The sequence below is a fragment of the Mobula birostris genome, chromosome 7, assembly GCF_030028105.1.
Source record: "Mobula birostris isolate sMobBir1 chromosome 7, sMobBir1.hap1, whole genome shotgun sequence".
NCBI lineage: Eukaryota > Metazoa > Chordata > Chondrichthyes > Myliobatiformes > Myliobatidae > Mobula > Mobula birostris.
The window spans coordinates 174492799-174511170 of record NC_092376.1 but is presented as its reverse complement, the minus strand read 5'-3'; the positions used below and the strand labels follow the sequence as shown (position 1 = coordinate 174511170).

At 42.2% G+C, this 18372-nt stretch overlaps 2 protein-coding genes across 3 annotated transcripts in view; both read right to left on the bottom strand.

The window, feature by feature from the left end:
* maml1 (mastermind-like transcriptional coactivator 1) overlaps positions 1-9599 on the bottom strand; it is an 85948-nt gene extending 76349 nt beyond the window's left edge. Inside the window, exon 1 of the mRNA XM_072264116.1 lies at positions 8960-9599. Coding sequence (XP_072120217.1) covers positions 8960-9346 — 387 coding nt within the window. The 5' untranslated portion in view covers positions 9347-9599. The remainder of the gene's footprint in view (positions 1-8959) is intronic.
* Positions 9600-13833: 4234 nt separating this feature from the next.
* LOC140200581 (alpha-1,3-mannosyl-glycoprotein 4-beta-N-acetylglucosaminyltransferase B) overlaps positions 13834-18372 on the bottom strand; it is a 431883-nt gene continuing 427344 nt past the window's right edge. For both annotated transcript variants that reach the window (XM_072264112.1, XM_072264114.1), the window contains one exon: positions 13834-16537. In XM_072264112.1, the coding sequence (XP_072120213.1) occupies positions 16499-16537 (39 nt within the window). In that variant the 3' untranslated portion in view covers positions 13834-16498. The remainder of the gene's footprint in view (positions 16538-18372) is intronic.

The following is an 18372-nucleotide window of genomic DNA, read 5'->3' as shown; positions in this document are numbered from 1 at the left end:
CCACATCTATTCTGTCTATGCCTTTCAACATTCCCCCATCTTTCTAAATTCCAGCGAATACAGACCCAGATCTATCAAACGTCCTTTGTATGACAGAACATAGAATAGTACAACACAGTACAGACCCTTCAGCCCACAATGTTGTGCCGACCCTGAAACCCTGCCTCCCATATAACCCCCCACCTTAAATTCCTCCATATACCTGTCTAGTAGTCTCTTAAATTTCACTAGTGTTATCTGCCTCCACCACTGACTCAGGCAGTGCATTCCACGCAACAACCACTCTCTGAGTAAAAAACCTTCCTCTAATATCCCCCTTGAACTTCCCACCCCTTACCTTAAAGCCACGTCCTCTTGTATTGAGCAGTGGTGCCCTGGGGAAGAAGCGCTGGCTATCCACTCTATCTATTCCTCTTAATATCTTGTACACCTCTATCATGTCTCCTCTCATCCTCCTCTCCAAAGAGTAAAGCCCTAGCTCCCTTAATCTCTGATCATAATGCATACTCTCTAAACCAGGCAGCATCCTGGTAAATCTCCTCTGTACCCTTTCCAATGCTTCCACTTCCTTCCTATAGTGAGGCGACCAGAACTGGACACAGTACTAGAGCTGCATCATTACCTCGTGACTCTTAAACTCTATCCCTCGACTTATGAAAGCTAACACCCCATAATCTTTCTTAACTACCCTATCTGCCTGTGAGGCAACTTTCAGGGATCTGTGGACATATACAAGGACTCCCAAGTCCTTTGTATCTCAGATTTTTCGATTTTCTCCCCATTCTGCACATTTATTTCTACTACCAAAGTGCACGATCATGCATTTTCCAACATTGTATTTCATTTGCCACTCTTGCCCATTATCCTAATCCATCTAAGTTCTTCTGCAGCCTTCCTGTTTCCTCAATCCTACGTGCCTCTCCACTAATCTTCATATCATCTGCAAACTTGGCAACAAACCCATCTATTCCATCATCTGAATCATCGATTATACAGCATAAAAAGAAGGGTCCCAATACCGGCACCTGCGGAACACCAGAAAAGGATTCTTCAATTCCCAGTCACTGCCTCCTACCAATCAGCCAATGCTCTAACCATGCTAGTAACTTCCCTGTAATACCATAGGCTCTTAACATGGTAAGCAGTCTCATGTGTGGTACCTTATCAAAGGCTTTCTGAAAGTCCAAATGTACAACATTCACTACAACCCCTTTATCCATCCTACCTATAATCTCCTCAAAGAATTCCAACAGATTCGTCAGGCAAGATTTTCCCTTAAGGAAACCATGCTGACTTTGTCCTATCTTGTCCTGAGTCTCCAAGTACTCCATAACCTTATCCATAACAATTGACTCGAACATCTTCCCAACCGTTGAGGTCAGGCTAACTGGTCTATAATTTCCTTTCTGCTGCCTTTCTCCTTTCTTAAAAGAGTGGAGTGATATTTGTAGTTTTCCAGTCCTCAGGCACCATGCCAGAGTCCAATGATTTTTGAAAGATCATTGCCTCCACAATCTATCCCGCTACCTCTTTCTGAACCCTAGGGTACAGTTCACCTGGTCTGGGTGACTTCTGTACCCTTAGGTCTTTCAGCATTTTGAGCACCTTCTCCCTTGTAATAGTAACTGCACTCACTTCTCTTCCTTCACACACTACAACATCAGGCATACGGCTAGTGTTCCACAGTGAAGACTGATGCAAAATATCATTTGCCATCTCCTTGGCCCTCGTTATTATTTCTCCAGCCTCATTTTCTAGCGATCCTCTATCAACTCTCAGCTCCCTTTTAATTTTTACATATTTCAAAAAGCTTTTTACTATTCACTTTGATATTGTTTGCTAGCTTGTTTTCATATTTCATCTTTTCCTTCCTAATGATTCTTTTAGTTGCTCTTTGTAGGATTTTAAAAGCTTCCCAATCCTTTATCTTCCAACTAATTATTGCTTTGTTGTATGTCCTCTCTTTTGTTTTTACATTAGCTTTGACTTCTCTGGTCAGCCACGGTTGCACTATTTTACCATTTGAGGATTTCTTTGTTTTTGGAATACATCTATCTTGCACTTTCCTCATTTTTTCCCAGAAACTCATACCATCGCTGCTCTGCTGTTATCCCTGTCAGCATCTGCTTCCAATTTACTTTGGCCAACTCCTCTCTCATACCACTGTAATTTCCTTTACTCCACTGAAATACTGCTACATCAAGCTTTACTCGCTCCCTATCAAATTTCAAGTTGAACTCAATCATATGGTGATCACTGCCTCCTAAGGGTTCTTCTACCTTAAGGTCTCTCATCCCCTCTGGTTCACTACATAATAGCCAATCCAGTTTAGATGAACCCCTAGCAGGCTCAACAAACTACTCTAGGCATTCAATAAACTCTCTCTCAAGATCCATCTCCAACCTCATTTTGCCAATCGACCTGTATGTTGAAATCTCCCATGACTATCATAACAATGCCCTTTTGTCATGACTTTTCTAGTTCCTGTTGTAATCTGTGTTTACATTCCAGCTACTGTATGTAACTGCCATCAGGGTCCTTTTACCCTTGCAGTTTCTAAATTCAACCCACAAGGATTCAACATCTTCCGATTCAATGTCACATCTTTCTACTGATATGATGCCATTTTTTACCAGCAGAACAATACCACCCCCTCTGCCTATCTTGCTTTTGGTCTGATACAAAGTGTAACCGTGGACATTTAGCTCCCAACTACAACCGTCCTTCAGCCACAATTCAGTGATGGCCACAACATCATACCAAGCATTTATAGAAGTCCAACAAGAACATCCACCTTATTTCGTGCATTGATGAGTACTGTATTTGCTACCATTTTTGACTCTGCATCCCTAATGCACTCATAACCCTGCTGGCTGCATTGTTGCCCTATCATCTGCCTGCCCTTCTGGACAGTACACTATCTTTGGTTTTTAACCATCCATCCTACCCTGAGTCCCTCTGGTAACTACTCCTCTGTACCACAGAGGTTAGTGTAATGCTTTACCATACCAGATGCAAGATCAGGAGGCGATTCCCAAGCTGTCTGTGAGGAGTTTATACGTTCTCCCCATGACCGCATGGGTTTCCTCCAGGTGCTCCAGTTTCCTCCCACAGTCCAAAGACGTATGGATTGGAGTTAGTATGTTGTAGATACGCTATGTTGGTGCCAGAAGCATGGCAACAGGCTGCCCCCAGCACATCCCCGGACAGTGTTGGTCGTTGACTCAAAATGACACATTTCACTGTGTACATGTGAAATAAAACTAGTGTCTAATTGCACCCCTCTATGGTACAATCACAACCTTCCTTGTACACTGACCAGTACTGATAGAGTACCACAGCTATGACCTAATGTTTATTTAATGAAATTCTAGAATTGCCTCCCTGATGTCCCAGCTAGAGGCAACAAGTATCTCAAATGCTTTGGTTCCTGGCTCATCTATTTCTCTTCCACCTTCAGCAATCCTCATATACAGAGTTCCTACTTTTCTCATTATCATGCAACTGACAATCCAGAATGCACTCTACCTTGGTGGAATCGGACTCCCAGATTTTCCAGACATTTAGATGTTAATCCTTAACATTTCAACTCAACTTTTTTAGATGCTACACTACATAGAAAAGTACTGCACACGAACAGGCCTTTCAGCCTACAATGTTGTGCTTAACCAATTAAATTAGTAATCACGTGGCTAATTAAAACAATCACTTCTGCCTACACACACAATTTATAAAATTATATAAATAATTCTGGTTCACTGGTTTATTGGCAAATGACAGAGTAGCAGTGTGGCCTCGGTCATAGCAAGGACTGAGCTTCAAACTGTGGCGCCGCCAGCTTGCAGCCGTCCAGGAGAGAGGCGTTGGGAGTTGGTGCCAGAGGCAGTGTGGTGTCCATGCTGGAGTTAGTGCTGCCCTCCAGTGTTTGCTTGGTAGAAGACAAGCTGTATTGTCTGACTGCAGACTGCTGTAACATTCATGGACTCAGAGACTTAGACTACCTTTTCTATGTGACTGTACAGTATGCTTATTATGATATTATATCTGCTATATAAGCCTTATGCTATGTATGACTGTTGGTACAGTGGTTTGAATCTTCTCTCCAGAGGAACACTGTTTCATTTAGCTGGATTCATGGATATTCATATATGGTTGAATGACAATTAAAACTAATTTTATAAATCTTTCTGGTAAGATTGAGGAGAGCGCAAGGATAATGGCACCACTGAGACTCAGGAGACTATGGAAAATACCTGAAAGTCAGATAGTGCAGTTTTACTGTACCTACATGGCCCGATCACTCCTTGCATACATCTGACCTGTATTGTCATTCCAAAATGCATCACACAGGTCATAGGACTAAATTCCATTTGCCATTGCCCTGCCCATCTTGCCAACCGATGAATATCATCTTATATCATCAACACCAACAATAACAATTCTCACATCATCTGCAAACCCAGTAACCTTAACTCCTACATTCATATTGTTGGATTAAGTTATATCGTCAGAGTTGTCCTTCGGCCTAACTGGTCCATACCAAGATGTCTATCTGAGCTCAACTCATATCCCTCTAAACCATTCCTATCCTTTCCAGGTACCTTTTACACGTTGCTATTGTACCTGCCTCAACCACTTCCTCTGTCAGCTTGTTCCATATATCCACCACACTCTGGGTGAAATGGTTGCATCTCAGATTGCTATTAAATCTCACCCCTCTCACCCTACGCTAGTCTTCTGGTTCTTGTTCGCCATATATGGGGGAAAAGGAGAGCACAAGGATTTGATACACCTTTATAAAATCACCACTCATTTTAAATGAATAAAGTCCCAACCTGCTCAATCTCTCTAAATAACACAGTCACCTGAGTCCTGGCAACATTCCTGTAAATCTCCTTTGTACTTTAAAGTCATCTTTCTATAACAGGGTGACCAAAACTGAACACAATATTCCAAATTTGACTTCAAAATGGTAAGAGTCCAGCATTGGTCCTTAAGGTACAACACCAGTGCTTTCAATCACAAGAACAACCCTCCCTCTAGCTTCTATCACCAAGCCAATTTCAGACCAATTTGCTTGTATTGGAACAATCTTTCCATGTGGGAGGCCTTACTAATGTCTACGTAGACAACATTAGCTCCCACATCCTCAACAATATTTTTTCTCTTACCTCTCTGAAAATTTCAATCAAGTTGGTCAGACAATTCTCCCCCAATCAAAAAGCCAACATACATATTTTCTGCCTTTTCACGTGCAAATTAATCGATTTACTCAATTCTTTCTAATATCTTTCCTACCCATGAATTAGACTTGTTGGTTTGTAATTACCTGGCTTCTTGCTGCTGTTATTTATTTATTTATTGAGATACAGGGTGGACCAGCCCTTCCGGCTCTTTCAGCCTCACTATCCAGCAACCCATTGATTTAACTCTAGCCAAATTACAGGGCAGTTTACAATGAATGGCCAACTAACCTACAAACCGGTACTTCTTTGAACTGTAGGAGGAAACCAGAGCACCCAGAGGAAACACAACCATTCCACGGGGTACAGACTCCTTACAGACTTCATAGATGATGCCAGAATTGAACTCTGAACTTCTTTAATCAAGGTACCACTTTACTGTCATTCAATAATCTGGCAACTCACTTGTGGTCAGTGAAGATGTGAAGATTCAAGAGTCTGTCTGAGTCCTTGCAATCTCCTACCTTGCAACTTCTGCAGGCTGCCCAGGGATTGATCCATCACTAAGCTTGCTAGGCTCAATAAGGTTGTTATAGCCGGGGGGCGGGGGGGGGGGCTTGTGGGGATAAATTCCTACTCCCCTTCAAATGCCCCCAATGGCATATGCTTCAAACAGCCTCTGACAACCAAGTTTAGCTCCTGGCTTTCATGTGTGGCTTAGCTACCTCAGACAGGAGGAGAAAGGCGGGTGGAGACTATACCCAGTCATGGGGAAGGATTCAGGAGTCAACCCTGAGGAAAATTCTGGAGCTGGAGTCCCTAAGGCAGTTGAGTTCAACGCCAACTGGCAACTCCTGCAACACCACTGTTGCCAAACTGTATTGGTCTCTGCTGTTCCTTTGGATTCATCAGTTGCGTGCAGAAGGGGAGCCTGCAACATGGGCAACAGCTTGTGTATCATGTAGGCAGTTGGGACACAACATCCATGGTCAACCGTGACAAATGGAGGGTCTCACAAGCCTGCTAATAATATGGGTGTATCATGGGTTGGGGAGTCCAGGAAGGGGTTTGTCATGTCCATTCCAGGACAGCTCACTCATCTTTGGTCCCCACTGGACCCTGTGGCTCCAAGTTGCTGTTTACATGCAACAGCAGCCACATCCCGGTCCACTGCTTCAACTGGCGGGCTAAACCACATGAGGTAGCCAGTGGGCCTCCTGCCCCAATAAGTTAGGAACATGTCCATCCTAGCATACAAAGTCAGCTCTGGTGGACTGGGCAGGTGAGATCAACAGCGAGACCCGACAGCCAGGAAGGTAGTTCTGCAGCACTTCGTAGAGAGCAAGGGACATGACAAGGCACAGGCGAAGTCATGTTCACCCACTGCAACCAAGGAAAACCCCAGTTATGATGGTACTCAAAACTTCCCAGGTTGAGAGAGTGGAACTTCCACTTTAAAAACTCTGTTAGACTGTCAAATATGTCAAACAACCAACATGTACATGGACAGAACAGGTTTAGAGGAACAGATGGGACAAGCTTGGATAGACATCGTGGTCAGTATTGATGGGTTGGACCAACAGGCCTCTTTTGATTCTATGACTCTAGTGACCCTGACTCAGTGCTTCTGACACTGCTGCCTCCAGTGGATCAATCGGCACATTCCAGATTGTAAACCATGTGTTTAGACAGTAATCCCTCCAGTTCGATACATATTTGTTTGGAAGATATGGTAAACAGACCGGATCTAAATAACTCCCATACAACACGCAAGTGGGTCAAATAGCCTCCTTATGTAAACCTTCGACCAGAAGATAAAGGAGCAGAATTAGGCCATTCGGTCCATTAAGTTTGCTCCGCCATTCCATCATGACTGATTTATTATCCCTCTCAACCCCATTCCCCTGACTTCTCCCTGTAACCTTTCATGCCCTGACTTATCAAGAACTTATCAACCCCGGCTTTATTTATACCCAGTGACTTGCCCTCCACAGCTGTCTGTGGCAATGAATTCCACAGATTCACCACCCTCTGGATAAAGAAATTCCTCCTCATCTCTGTTCCAAAGGGATGCTCCTGTACTCTGAGATTGTGCCCTCTAGTTCTACACTTCCTCACTGAGGGAAATATCCTCGCCATATCCACTCTACCTAGGCCTTTCAATAATCAGTAGGTTTCAAAGAGATTCCCGCCTAAGCAAGTACAGGTCCAGAGCCAAATTTTCCTCATACGTTAACCCTTTCATTCCTGGGTTCATTCTCCTCTGGAGCTTCTCCAATGACAGTACTTCTTAGTACTTATTCTGCTCACAATACTCCCAGCCTTGCCTTTCAGTAGGTAATAACTGGTTTGTCCCTACCCTAGTGAAGCTGTGATGGAGTTAGTAGCACTACTGCTTTAGAATTCAATACAAACACAACATCAGAAATCCTCTTTCTATAAAGTGCTGCACTGACTTCTAAGGCAGACACAGAATAACTCTTGGAAAAGTCATAGAAGACTACAGCACAGAAACAGGCCATTCAGTCATCTAGTCTATGCTGTATCATTCATCTGCCTAATCCCTGAAGAGGAACTAGAGTTCTGAAGAGTTATGGGAGAACTCTGATTACCTGCCTGATATTTATTTATTAGCCAACAGCACTAATGCAGTTCTCTGATCATTACTTCATTGCAATTTGAGTGACTCCAAAATATACAAAGTGAAATTCACAGATGAAAACTGCAGTAGAAAGTAACTACTGTTTTGATGTCCCCATCTAGACACTTACAAATTTAAAATAAAACTATATACCTCAAATTATCTGGAGCATATTGCCTGAATGGATAGAAGAGGCAAACTTAATAGCAATATTAAGAAGCAAACTAAAATTAAAGCAGCAGGGGGCACTTGAAAAAAAAGATTATTTGGACATTTTTGTCAAAAGGCACAATAGACTAAATGGTCTGTTCTATAAAATTCTATAAAGGATGCAATTCAAAAATGCCTCAGTATTGTTTAAAACTAGTTATAAATACTTTCACAATGTGGTCTACCAACTTTAACTAATGTCATCTCAATACAAGTTAGCTCAATGTATAACTTATACAAAAGTTATGTTTGAATTAAAAACTTAAGGTCAATTTACTATCTAGACCACTAGACTTTGAATAAATTGTATAGACTTGGTTAACGGTCATCTTTGACCATCAAGTTTAAACCCAAATATAAATCCTTACTAAATTTGCACAACAGAAATATTTCAGTATTACTAACGAACCTTAGAAATATTGGAATAACATGTTATAAAGAGTGATCATTATAAATACCTACACAACTATTAACTTGTTCATATAGCCTACCAACTCTAAGCTGTGCCAGCTCAGTACAAGTTACACATATTTATAACTCATTCAAAAGTTGAATTAAAGCTTAAGGTCAATTTACTAGACTATGAATAGATTGCCCAGACACGATTTAAATGTTACCTTAGACTGTCAAACAAGCTATAAGCTTATGTGATAAACTCTTGTACAGCAAGATACAGATTTTGATTACAACAGGACAAGTTTTAAACTTTAGTACTAAGTTATGCATCTACCTCGTGTTGAGTAACAAACTTTTTTAAGTGACAACTTAGCGACACACATAAAGAAGTTAAGACTCAATTAATCACACAATCTGCGGATGGAGAGGTTCCAGTCCGACAGGTTTCAGGAGACCGCGGTTGACTGAGATGGAAACCCGTGAAGAAGCAGCCGCCGCTGGATTGCCCGTAGGCTGGCTCCTCACTCACCGCCTGCAGGGTATTGGTCCGGCTCTGGTCGGCGGCTGTAGCTCCGGGCTGGTGGGCAGCGTCGGTACCGGTGGCTGCAGGTCCGGAGCTATTCCTAAAGGCGGGCTGCGGTTCATGCTGCGACGGGACCGGGGTTGTCGCTGGGGCCTGATTCGAAGTAGGGGCCGGGGCGGCCGGCGGAGGCCGCTGCTTGGCCGCCCGCTTGCTCTTGGTCTGCAGGCAGCGCTGGTGCAGCGCCAGGCTGTGCTGCCGCTCCAGCTCCAGGCGCTCGGCCGAGGCCCGCTCGTAGCGCGACTCACAGGCCGAGTGGTGGCGGCGGCACAGCTCGATCCGTTTGCGGAGCCGTTCCACCACGGCGCTGTGCCGAGGCACCACGAACTCGGCCATGGTCCGAGGTCCGAGGCCTGAGGTCCCGAGGGCCCCGCGGCGCCACTCGCTGGCCTCCCCCCCGACCCCGCTCTCACGCCCCTCAGGGTAACCGGAGAGAGGAGGAGGAGGAGCGGGCACCGCCGCTCATCCACCGGCCGCCGCGAGCCCGTCACCGAACAAACCGTCGCCGCTGCCCGTCAACCAGTAAACTCTTCGCTCGGACTTCTCTCCATTTTTTTCCTCTCTACCCTCTGACCATCATCTCGACGGACAGTCGCCGACGCTAATGATTGACGGGGCGCGCCAGCCAATCGCGGCGCGCCACAGGCGGGTCCACTTTCCAACGGACGGACCCCAGAACCAATCGGCGGGAAGGAGGTGGGCGTGAAGCCTCCTCATCTGATGGAGGGATGGAAAAGAGCCTAGTCAATGGGATTTTCAAGAGCTACCAAACCCCGCCTCTCGACAAAGTTGAGTGACAGTTTGATCGATCACTCAGAGGGGGAGCTGACAGGTTTCAGCCAATCCACTTGGGATTGCTAAATGGTTGCTGCCTATTCGGTTGAGCTCTTGGAGTTGAAGGACAAGAAGCAGAACCAATCAGGTCTGACGAAGGGTCTTGGACGGAAACGTCGACTGTACTCTTTTCCGTGGATGCTGAGTTCGTCCAGCATTTTGTGCGTTGCTTGGGTTTTCAGCATCTGCAAATTTTCTCTTGTTTTTGGTCAAATTATTGGTAGATTCGAATGAACGAGCGCCCAATCACAGCTGGCGGAGTCTTTCCGAAATGGAGATTTAAAGTTCGGCTCATAATGATCACTAGACTTTACATTCCAGTTACATTCTTTCAAATTGACACAAAGTTAATTAGAGACTTAAAATTTTGCTTGTCCGACTTTTTGCATGGCCCCATTTGTGGGCTCGCCTGACGTCAATGAGTGACATCAGGACTGACCAATTGGCACATGAACATCTACACGCGTTGGGCCAATCACCGCGGGGACACAAGTTGTTTTAAAGTTACATTTGTCGAAGTCACGGAAGCGAATTCAAGTTTGTTTTTGATTTTTTAAAAACCAGATCCAGCCCAACCCTTCCTCCCTATAAAAGAAATTGCCGGGTAGGACCTAACCAATGGATTCAATATGCTTTCCATGACGCACTTGATAATGTTTGCCTAAGTTTGGAAATGAGAGTAGGACACTAGCAGGAAATAGGAGTGAAAGACTGGTTTGGGCGAGTAAAGTGGACTTCCCCGAGAGAGGGGCTTGGAACACTTTTGTATAACAGGAACACAAGGAGTAGGTCGGGGAGTTGCTGGAGTTCGTTTTTTTTTGGGGGGGTGGGAAAGAGAGGGGAAGGAATCTCATTAAAACCTACCAAATATTAAAAGGCCTAGATAGCGTGGACATGGATATGTTTCCTATAGTGGGGGAATGTATGATCAAGAATAGAAAATCGTCCCTTAGAACAGAGACGGTGAGTAATTTCTTTGGCCAGACGGTGGTGAATCTGTGGAATTCATTGTCACTGACAGCTGTGAAGCAAAGTCATTGGGTGTATTTAAAGCGGAGGTTAGTAGGTTCTTGATTAGTACGGGTGTCAAAGGTTATGGGGAGAATGGGGTTGGGAGGGATAATAAATCAACCATAATGGAATGGCGAAGCATACTCGATGGGCCAACTTGCCTGGTACTGCTCCTAAATCTTATGGTAGAGGCAAAGATTAAAGTTGTTGTAGGACTCTGCAGTATTACACAAATTATATTGTGAAACAAGGAAATGGCAGAGATGCTAAACAAATTAGTGATGAATGAGAGCTGGAGTGAATAAAATAAATACTAGTGTAAAATTAGCATTTGAGAGATTATTAGCACAGAATAATAAACAATTGATGCACTAGTTATAACTTCAAATTTCCATAGATTTTAAAATACTTCCCACAGACTGGAAAATTACAAATTCAACCATATCATTTAAGAGGAGAGACAGCAAATTTAGAAAATAAAGGCAGTTAACATGATCTTTCAAAAGAGAAACTATACTTGACAAACAGTATTTTTAAGTGATTATGGTCAATTTGAATTCATGACACAGACATATATGTCTAATAGGTTTTTTTGTTATGTTTTTATGACTCCACCTGAAACAAAACAAGTTTATTAAACAAACTTAGTACATGGAATTGAAGATAACGTTCTGGCCGGGATTAGTTATGGACAGATCTGGTAGGCTGGCAAGGCAGCATAAGAGTTAGCCTATTGCTTTACAGCACCTGTGATCAGGGTTCAATTCCCACCATTGTCTTCAAAGAGTTTATACATTCTCCCTGTGAATTTCCTCCTGGTGTTATGGTTTCATTCCAATGATTTACAGGTAAGTTGCAGTTATGCTATGCTGGTCCCAGAAGTACTGTGACACTTGCAGGCTGCCCCCAGCACATTCTCAAACTCTTGTTAGTAATGATGCATTTCACTATCTTTCGATGTACATGTGATAAATAAAGCCTGTTGTTTATCTTTCTTTTCGATCTGAATAGTTCCCTTCTGGGGAAGTGGAGGTACCACAGGGATTGATGCTGGAGGTCACATCAATTCATAATACTGTATATCTGAAAACCTTTGCTCAGATCACCTTGCCACCTCCCAGTTTCTGGACAATCACAGCTTCTCCAGTCTAGCTGAAGACCCTACATTCTGTATTTCAGAGTAAAGGTTTTCTGCAACCTCTCCCATCTTTGCCAAAATATAGTGCCTAGAAATGGACACAACCCTCAAACTTATGGTACAATTTAAAACATAAAACATTGCAACACAGTACAGGTCCTTGGACCTATGATGTGCTGACCTTTTAACCTACTCCAAAATCAATTTGATCCTTCCGTCCTACGTTTCCCTCCATTTTTTAAAAATCATTCATGTGTCACATTGTTCTGTGCCTATGTGCCCAGACTGCTGCGGCTATCTCTTCCATTGTGTACCTGTACCTCATTGTACTCAAGCTCATCACAATAAACACAATGACCCAAAGCAGCTATATTTCATTAGCTTGAGAATTGGTATATTACCGAAGACTGAGAAATTTCTACAGCTGTACCATGGAGAGCATTCTAAACAATTCATCGCCATCTGGTAGGGAAAGGCCTCTGCACAGGATGAAGAAAAAAAAACTGCATAAAGTTGCAAACTCAGCTCCATCATGGGCAAAACTCTCCCCAGCTTCAACAGGCAGCATCCATCATTAGGGACCCTCATTACTACCATCAAGGTGGTGGTGGTGCAGGAACCTGAAGAAACACCCAATGTTTGAGGAACAACTTCCCCACCACATTAGATTTCTGAATAGACAATGAACCCATGTACACCAGTTCTTTTTTATTGTAAAAAAAATTAACTTTCTCATATTTACATCAAAACAAAGTGAAATATGCCCCTCCACAGATGCTGCCTGACAAACTATATTTCTGCATTTTAAATGTTAGATTCTCAACATCTAATTTTTTTCTTTCACTACTGGATAATCAATTTTCTGTCCAAACTGATACAGCCATACTGCCTTTTTTTTATTCCGTGGCTTCCATCTTGCTGACAAGTCATAACAAATGTTTACATCCTCACTTTATTTGACCAAAAATAAACTCACATCATTCTTAAATCCATGTTGGCTTTTTAAGTTTTTTTTTGTCAAAAGACTTTCCCCACAGCCAAGGTTAAACTGTGGTATGTAGTTGCCAGAGTTACCTGACACCCTTCTGCTTTGAAAACTGCCAATGTTACAGCATTGTTTGGCAAGCACCACTCCTTAAATACGTATTTGTTTGAAAGATTGTGGTTGGAGACTAAAAATCCACCCCAACTTTTCTCAGAACATGCATGGCATGGTACTGTAGCAGTTAAGAGTAACACTATTACAGCGCCAGTGGCCTGGGTTTGATTCTGTACTTGTAAGGAGTTTGTTCGCCTTGTGATTCTGTGGATTTCCTCTAGGTGCACTGATTTCCTCCCACATTCTAAAGACACATGGGTTAGCAGGTCAATTGGTCACATGGGTGGACTTATTAGGGTAGAAAAGGCTGTTACTGTCCCATTACTGGTCCACCTAAGCTGCATGATACACCGCCGCACTACAATTGAAATGTTCCCACGCATATAGCCTTTGTTGCCACGCAGTTTTCAGGCCACATAAAAATTTCCTGCTGAGTAATAGTTGGCCTATGCAGTTCCAGAAAAAATTAGAGAAAATGTTGTTTGCCATATCTCTAAATCTTAAAAAAAAAATCAAACTTTAGATACATCCCACACAGAACATTACTTATTACAAACCTCACTGGTATCTACACTTTATTGGCCATTTATCAGTTCCTGCCCTCACTGCTTTTCTGGCAATGGGCTCAGATCCCTGCAGGGTGGGGAAGTTAAGGCATAGACTGGTGGTTAGAACACAAAAAAAGTCAAAACCAAACATTCAAGTGTGGATGTCTGCATAATGAAGGAGGCCAGACATGTGTTTTAATTAATATTTTAGTTGCAGGAATCATTTAAATCACATGATCTTGAACTTGCATTCCTGTAAGGAATGTACTCAAGCATAACTTAATCTGGGATACAAACAGAGTCAATTTTATCTAATACCAATCTCTATACATAATCAGCATTTTTAAAACTTATAAAACATCTCTGAAGATCATTGTGTGCTACTGCTGAACCATCAAGGGGTTAGTATGTCTACACAACTCAAGTCATCCATCCAATAGAACGGAGATCCTTCAAACTAGGTGGCAAAAGTATATAATATCTTTCTTTTTTTAAAAAAAAGTGAACATTAGACCTCAAATTATAAATTGACAACATTGTACAGAAAATACTCAGTGAATTGAAATAAAAGTGAACTTTTGCCAACTCAAAAGGCATATTTAACTGTTTGCATCATGGGGATCAGACTTGCTAAACATTGCTTGTTGCAATCCACTGATCAAAGTTTCACACAGTTACAAACCATTCACAAGAAAGTTGAAGGATCTGTCTTATTATGCTTGTGTACAGTAAGGTAGCTTGTGAATATGAGGGAAAGATGGCATTTAACCTTTAGCTCTTACATTAAAACCTTGGTGGTTGAGTTTTGAAATCCTCCCTTGGGTATTTTAATTGGAAATTACACTGACATTCAACAATGGTAATAAATCTTTAATGGTGACAGATAGTCTTTGTACTATCTGAGCTTCCTCATTTAGAACTTTTAACTGCTTATAAAAGCAGAGTGAAAAATATATAGCCGGAAAGCTCAATAGATGCCTTACACACCAAAGTACATATTCAAAATGTAGAGTCATGACATGATCTAATTAGAAAGCCTCCATTTATGTTCTGGGCATCCTAATGGAGTAGCTTTTGTGCTCTGACTGACCGTCAAGGCCACATTTTCCATTTCTTCTCAAACACAAAACTACCAGTAGCTCTAGCATATCCCCAGTCAGAATAAAACACTATGAATTCTACAAATGATCACAGTTCATAATTACTCAAAATTAAACCAGACATCTTAAATATTTATGGAGCTCAGCCAGGGTGGGGAGGGGTGGCAGGTTTGCTACAAGTACTGTAGTTGATTGAGTTAGATCCCTTCAATGAATTTCAAATGGCAACAGCAAAAAGAAAGAAAAATGGACAATTCAGTGCAGTAGAATATGGTTAGCAGGAAATGCTTGAGAGCAAAAACCACACTGCTCTTGTAACTCAGCAAGAGGGACTGGGAATTGGAATAGAGATATGTACATACACAATGAATATTTCCTGATATAAACTGGTATTACTATGTGCTTGCTATCATTAGATGTGCCTGAAAATTTCACCCAGGAGTGAGGTATATTGGTCTAATTTATGTCAACATACCCTTTCTTCCCCTACTAAAGGATTTCATCAGTATGCCTCCAAGATACTGTACAAAAAACTGAAAGCAGTTTTGAAAGTGAATTACATATTAAAGGAGAGGAAAAGGAACAAGTACAGTAGCTCAGGTGGGACTGTCACCAAGAGTCTTAAAATACAAATGTTACACCACACGGGCACCATGAGGTGTTGGATTATTTTTATGTTAAATATCTTCTAATCATCTAGGTAGTCATTACTTTTATCAAGCAGTACATAATGGTGTGATACAGACAAACCAAATTCCACAATGAAAAGACAGTGTTTATCTGTGCATGCTTAGCCATGTTCATATGTATTATAAAATTAATACTGTTCAATGCTTTTCTGTGGGATTGTTTAACTTTCTACCTAACCCCCATTCCCTCCCACCTCAGATAGATTTAAAGATCTAAAATCTTTATAACTCTGAAAGGAAAGAGGGCAAAGTGGACGTGGAGGGAAAAGGGCGGTGTGACAATAGATCAAAACAGGACGATAACAGTACTGGTTTCAGATTGGGGAGATGCATATTCTTCCTCCTACATTTTCATGAGGAGGAAGTGAGGGAGTTGGCTTGACGGGGAGCTGATGGAAAGGCTGGCACAGGTCAATAAAGCTGGCATGTTAAGCTTCTGCTAAGTGCTCCGATAAGGATGATGCAGGAACAAGTTCAAGACTGATTAGGATGTGTAATGGAAATGGACTCAACCCACATTAACCTCCCTATTCCAGATATTATCAGGACACAAGACTAGGAAGCATTTCTGTTGGAATTAACAGGATTTCATTTTAGGACTTTTTGCAAAAGTGGTCAATGCAAGTGCAACATTGACTGCAGTTAAAGCTAGTAACATTATATAGAGTGCCAGTAGATTGCCCACACACCCCACTCATTCCATCCTCTGGGCTGGCTTTTTGCAGTAGGGCAAAGACCTGAACAAACATTTCTAAAATTTAGCAAGCCTGAAATCTAACTGACGATTACCAGGAATTTTACAAACGTAGTAGTTTTTAGACTGTAAATAAGCAGGAATTTGTTTCTACCATCATGTATACATAAAGCACATTTCAATTCAGATTTCAGCCCTCACTGAACACATACGATAACCTGGTCTACCTAGTGTTTGGTCAGTATGGTTTTTATTGTTGCATGTATTTTTTTCTTCATGAAATCCTGTAAGTAGTTCAGCTCTCAAGTCCCAGAAATGATGGTCTCGCCTTTGATATCCAAAGTCATGCCCAAATGATATTATGACAGTAACATCTCAGTCATTCCGTGGCTCTGCATTGGCACTGTCCATCTTCTGTAACAAAAAAGCCAGAATTAACAGAATTCAGATAAAAATAGGAGGCATTGAGTGAATATGCATTTGGAAGCCAGATTTTGGGCCTCATGGTTTGGTCTTAAAGGACAAGCACTATAGTAAAAACTGCTGAGAGGACCACCAGGGCCTCCCCCTCCCTTGTCATGAGGATTGTTGCAGACAAAGAGCCCAAAGCATTGCTGAGGATCTCTATCACCCACTCCACAATCTCTTTGACCCACTATCGTCAGAAAGGAGGTACAGGAGCATCAGGACTGGGACTGTCAGACTGGGTAACAGCTTCTTCCCTCAGGCTGTGAGACTAATGAATACCCTGCCACCACTGAGATCTTGTTACTGGGACGACAAGCTGTTCACCATTTACCTATGCAGCATTCGATATGCACTTTTAATTATATTTTATACCTTGTAATATTTCGCTTTAAGCACTGTGATGTGTTTTGTGGGTCAAGAAATGTTTCATTTGACTATGTATATGTAGTCAGATGACAATTAACTTGAACTTATAGCAAAGCAATCCAAACATTAAAGAAACCCAGATTCCGTAACATCTATTTGGGGAATGCAGCTCGCTGCCCCTAGACTGCCTAGGCCAATAAACAATTCCTTACCCTCAACATGGTTTGTTGAACGATTCAATCACTCCTGCACTTCAACTTATGAACACGAGAAACAGAAAGCAGTTGTATGGAGTTGAGGATGTTGTTTGTCATCAGCTCCACAATCATAATGTTTTAGCTACTGACTTTTAGTACTTATTCTTTTTAAATTTAGAGATACAGCATGGAATAAGCCATTCTGGCCCTTCGAGCTGCTCCCGATTTAACCCAAGGAAATAACCAATTAACCTACTATCGAGGTTGAATCATTCGGATAGAGATGGTGCTCAGTACTCGGTGTCTGAGGGTTGATTGGAGGCGCGAAGTTTTCGGATGAGTCAGAATCGGACTGTGGTCGGCATGGCAGGGAAGAGTTTTCTTCCTTCGCCCATCTGCATGAGATGTGGGACTTTCGAGAGACTTTGAACTTTCTTACTGTGCCATGGACTGTTCTTCATTAAGTTATGGTATTGTTGCACTGTTGTAACTATATGTTATAATTATGTGGTTTTATTAGTTTTTTCAGTCATGGTTTGCCCTGTGTTTTGTGATATCACACCGGAGGAAATATTGTACATTTCTTAATGCATGCATTACTAAATGACAATAAAAGAGGACTGCGTATCTTCATACTCTAAAAATCTATTACATCTTTGGACTATGGGTGGAAACTTGAATACCCAGAGGAAACCCATGCATTCCATGAGGAGGATGTACAAACTGCTTACAGATGATGTCGGAACTGAACTTTGAACACTGATGCCTTGAAATGTTACGGCACTGCACTAACCACTACACTGCCATCATACTCTATGAGCAGAAAACAGTATTACAGAAGCCTCCGATGAACAAAGGGGCTATGATGGCTCAATTTCCATCAAAAATGTAACTCAGAAATTCTCACCACAGAAGGCAGCCCGGGGTTTAAAAAAAAACAAAAAACATAGGCTCTCATTGGACAGCTACTTTCTTTCAACCATTCGGTTTTTGAACCTATTGGCCAAAACAGTAATCATTATGGATTAGCATCACTATAGCTACTTGGGTTGCAGGGTGGAAATAAGTCTCTTCCAAAGAACCGTGGAAGGCACTCTGCTATCCTATAGGCCATCCTTGGGCAAGGTGTAGCACTGCTTAGCCCCCCAGTCAGGGTCACATGAAGCCAAGGGAGCAGGTGGTGGATGATCGTATGAGCAACTGATGTACATCACAAGT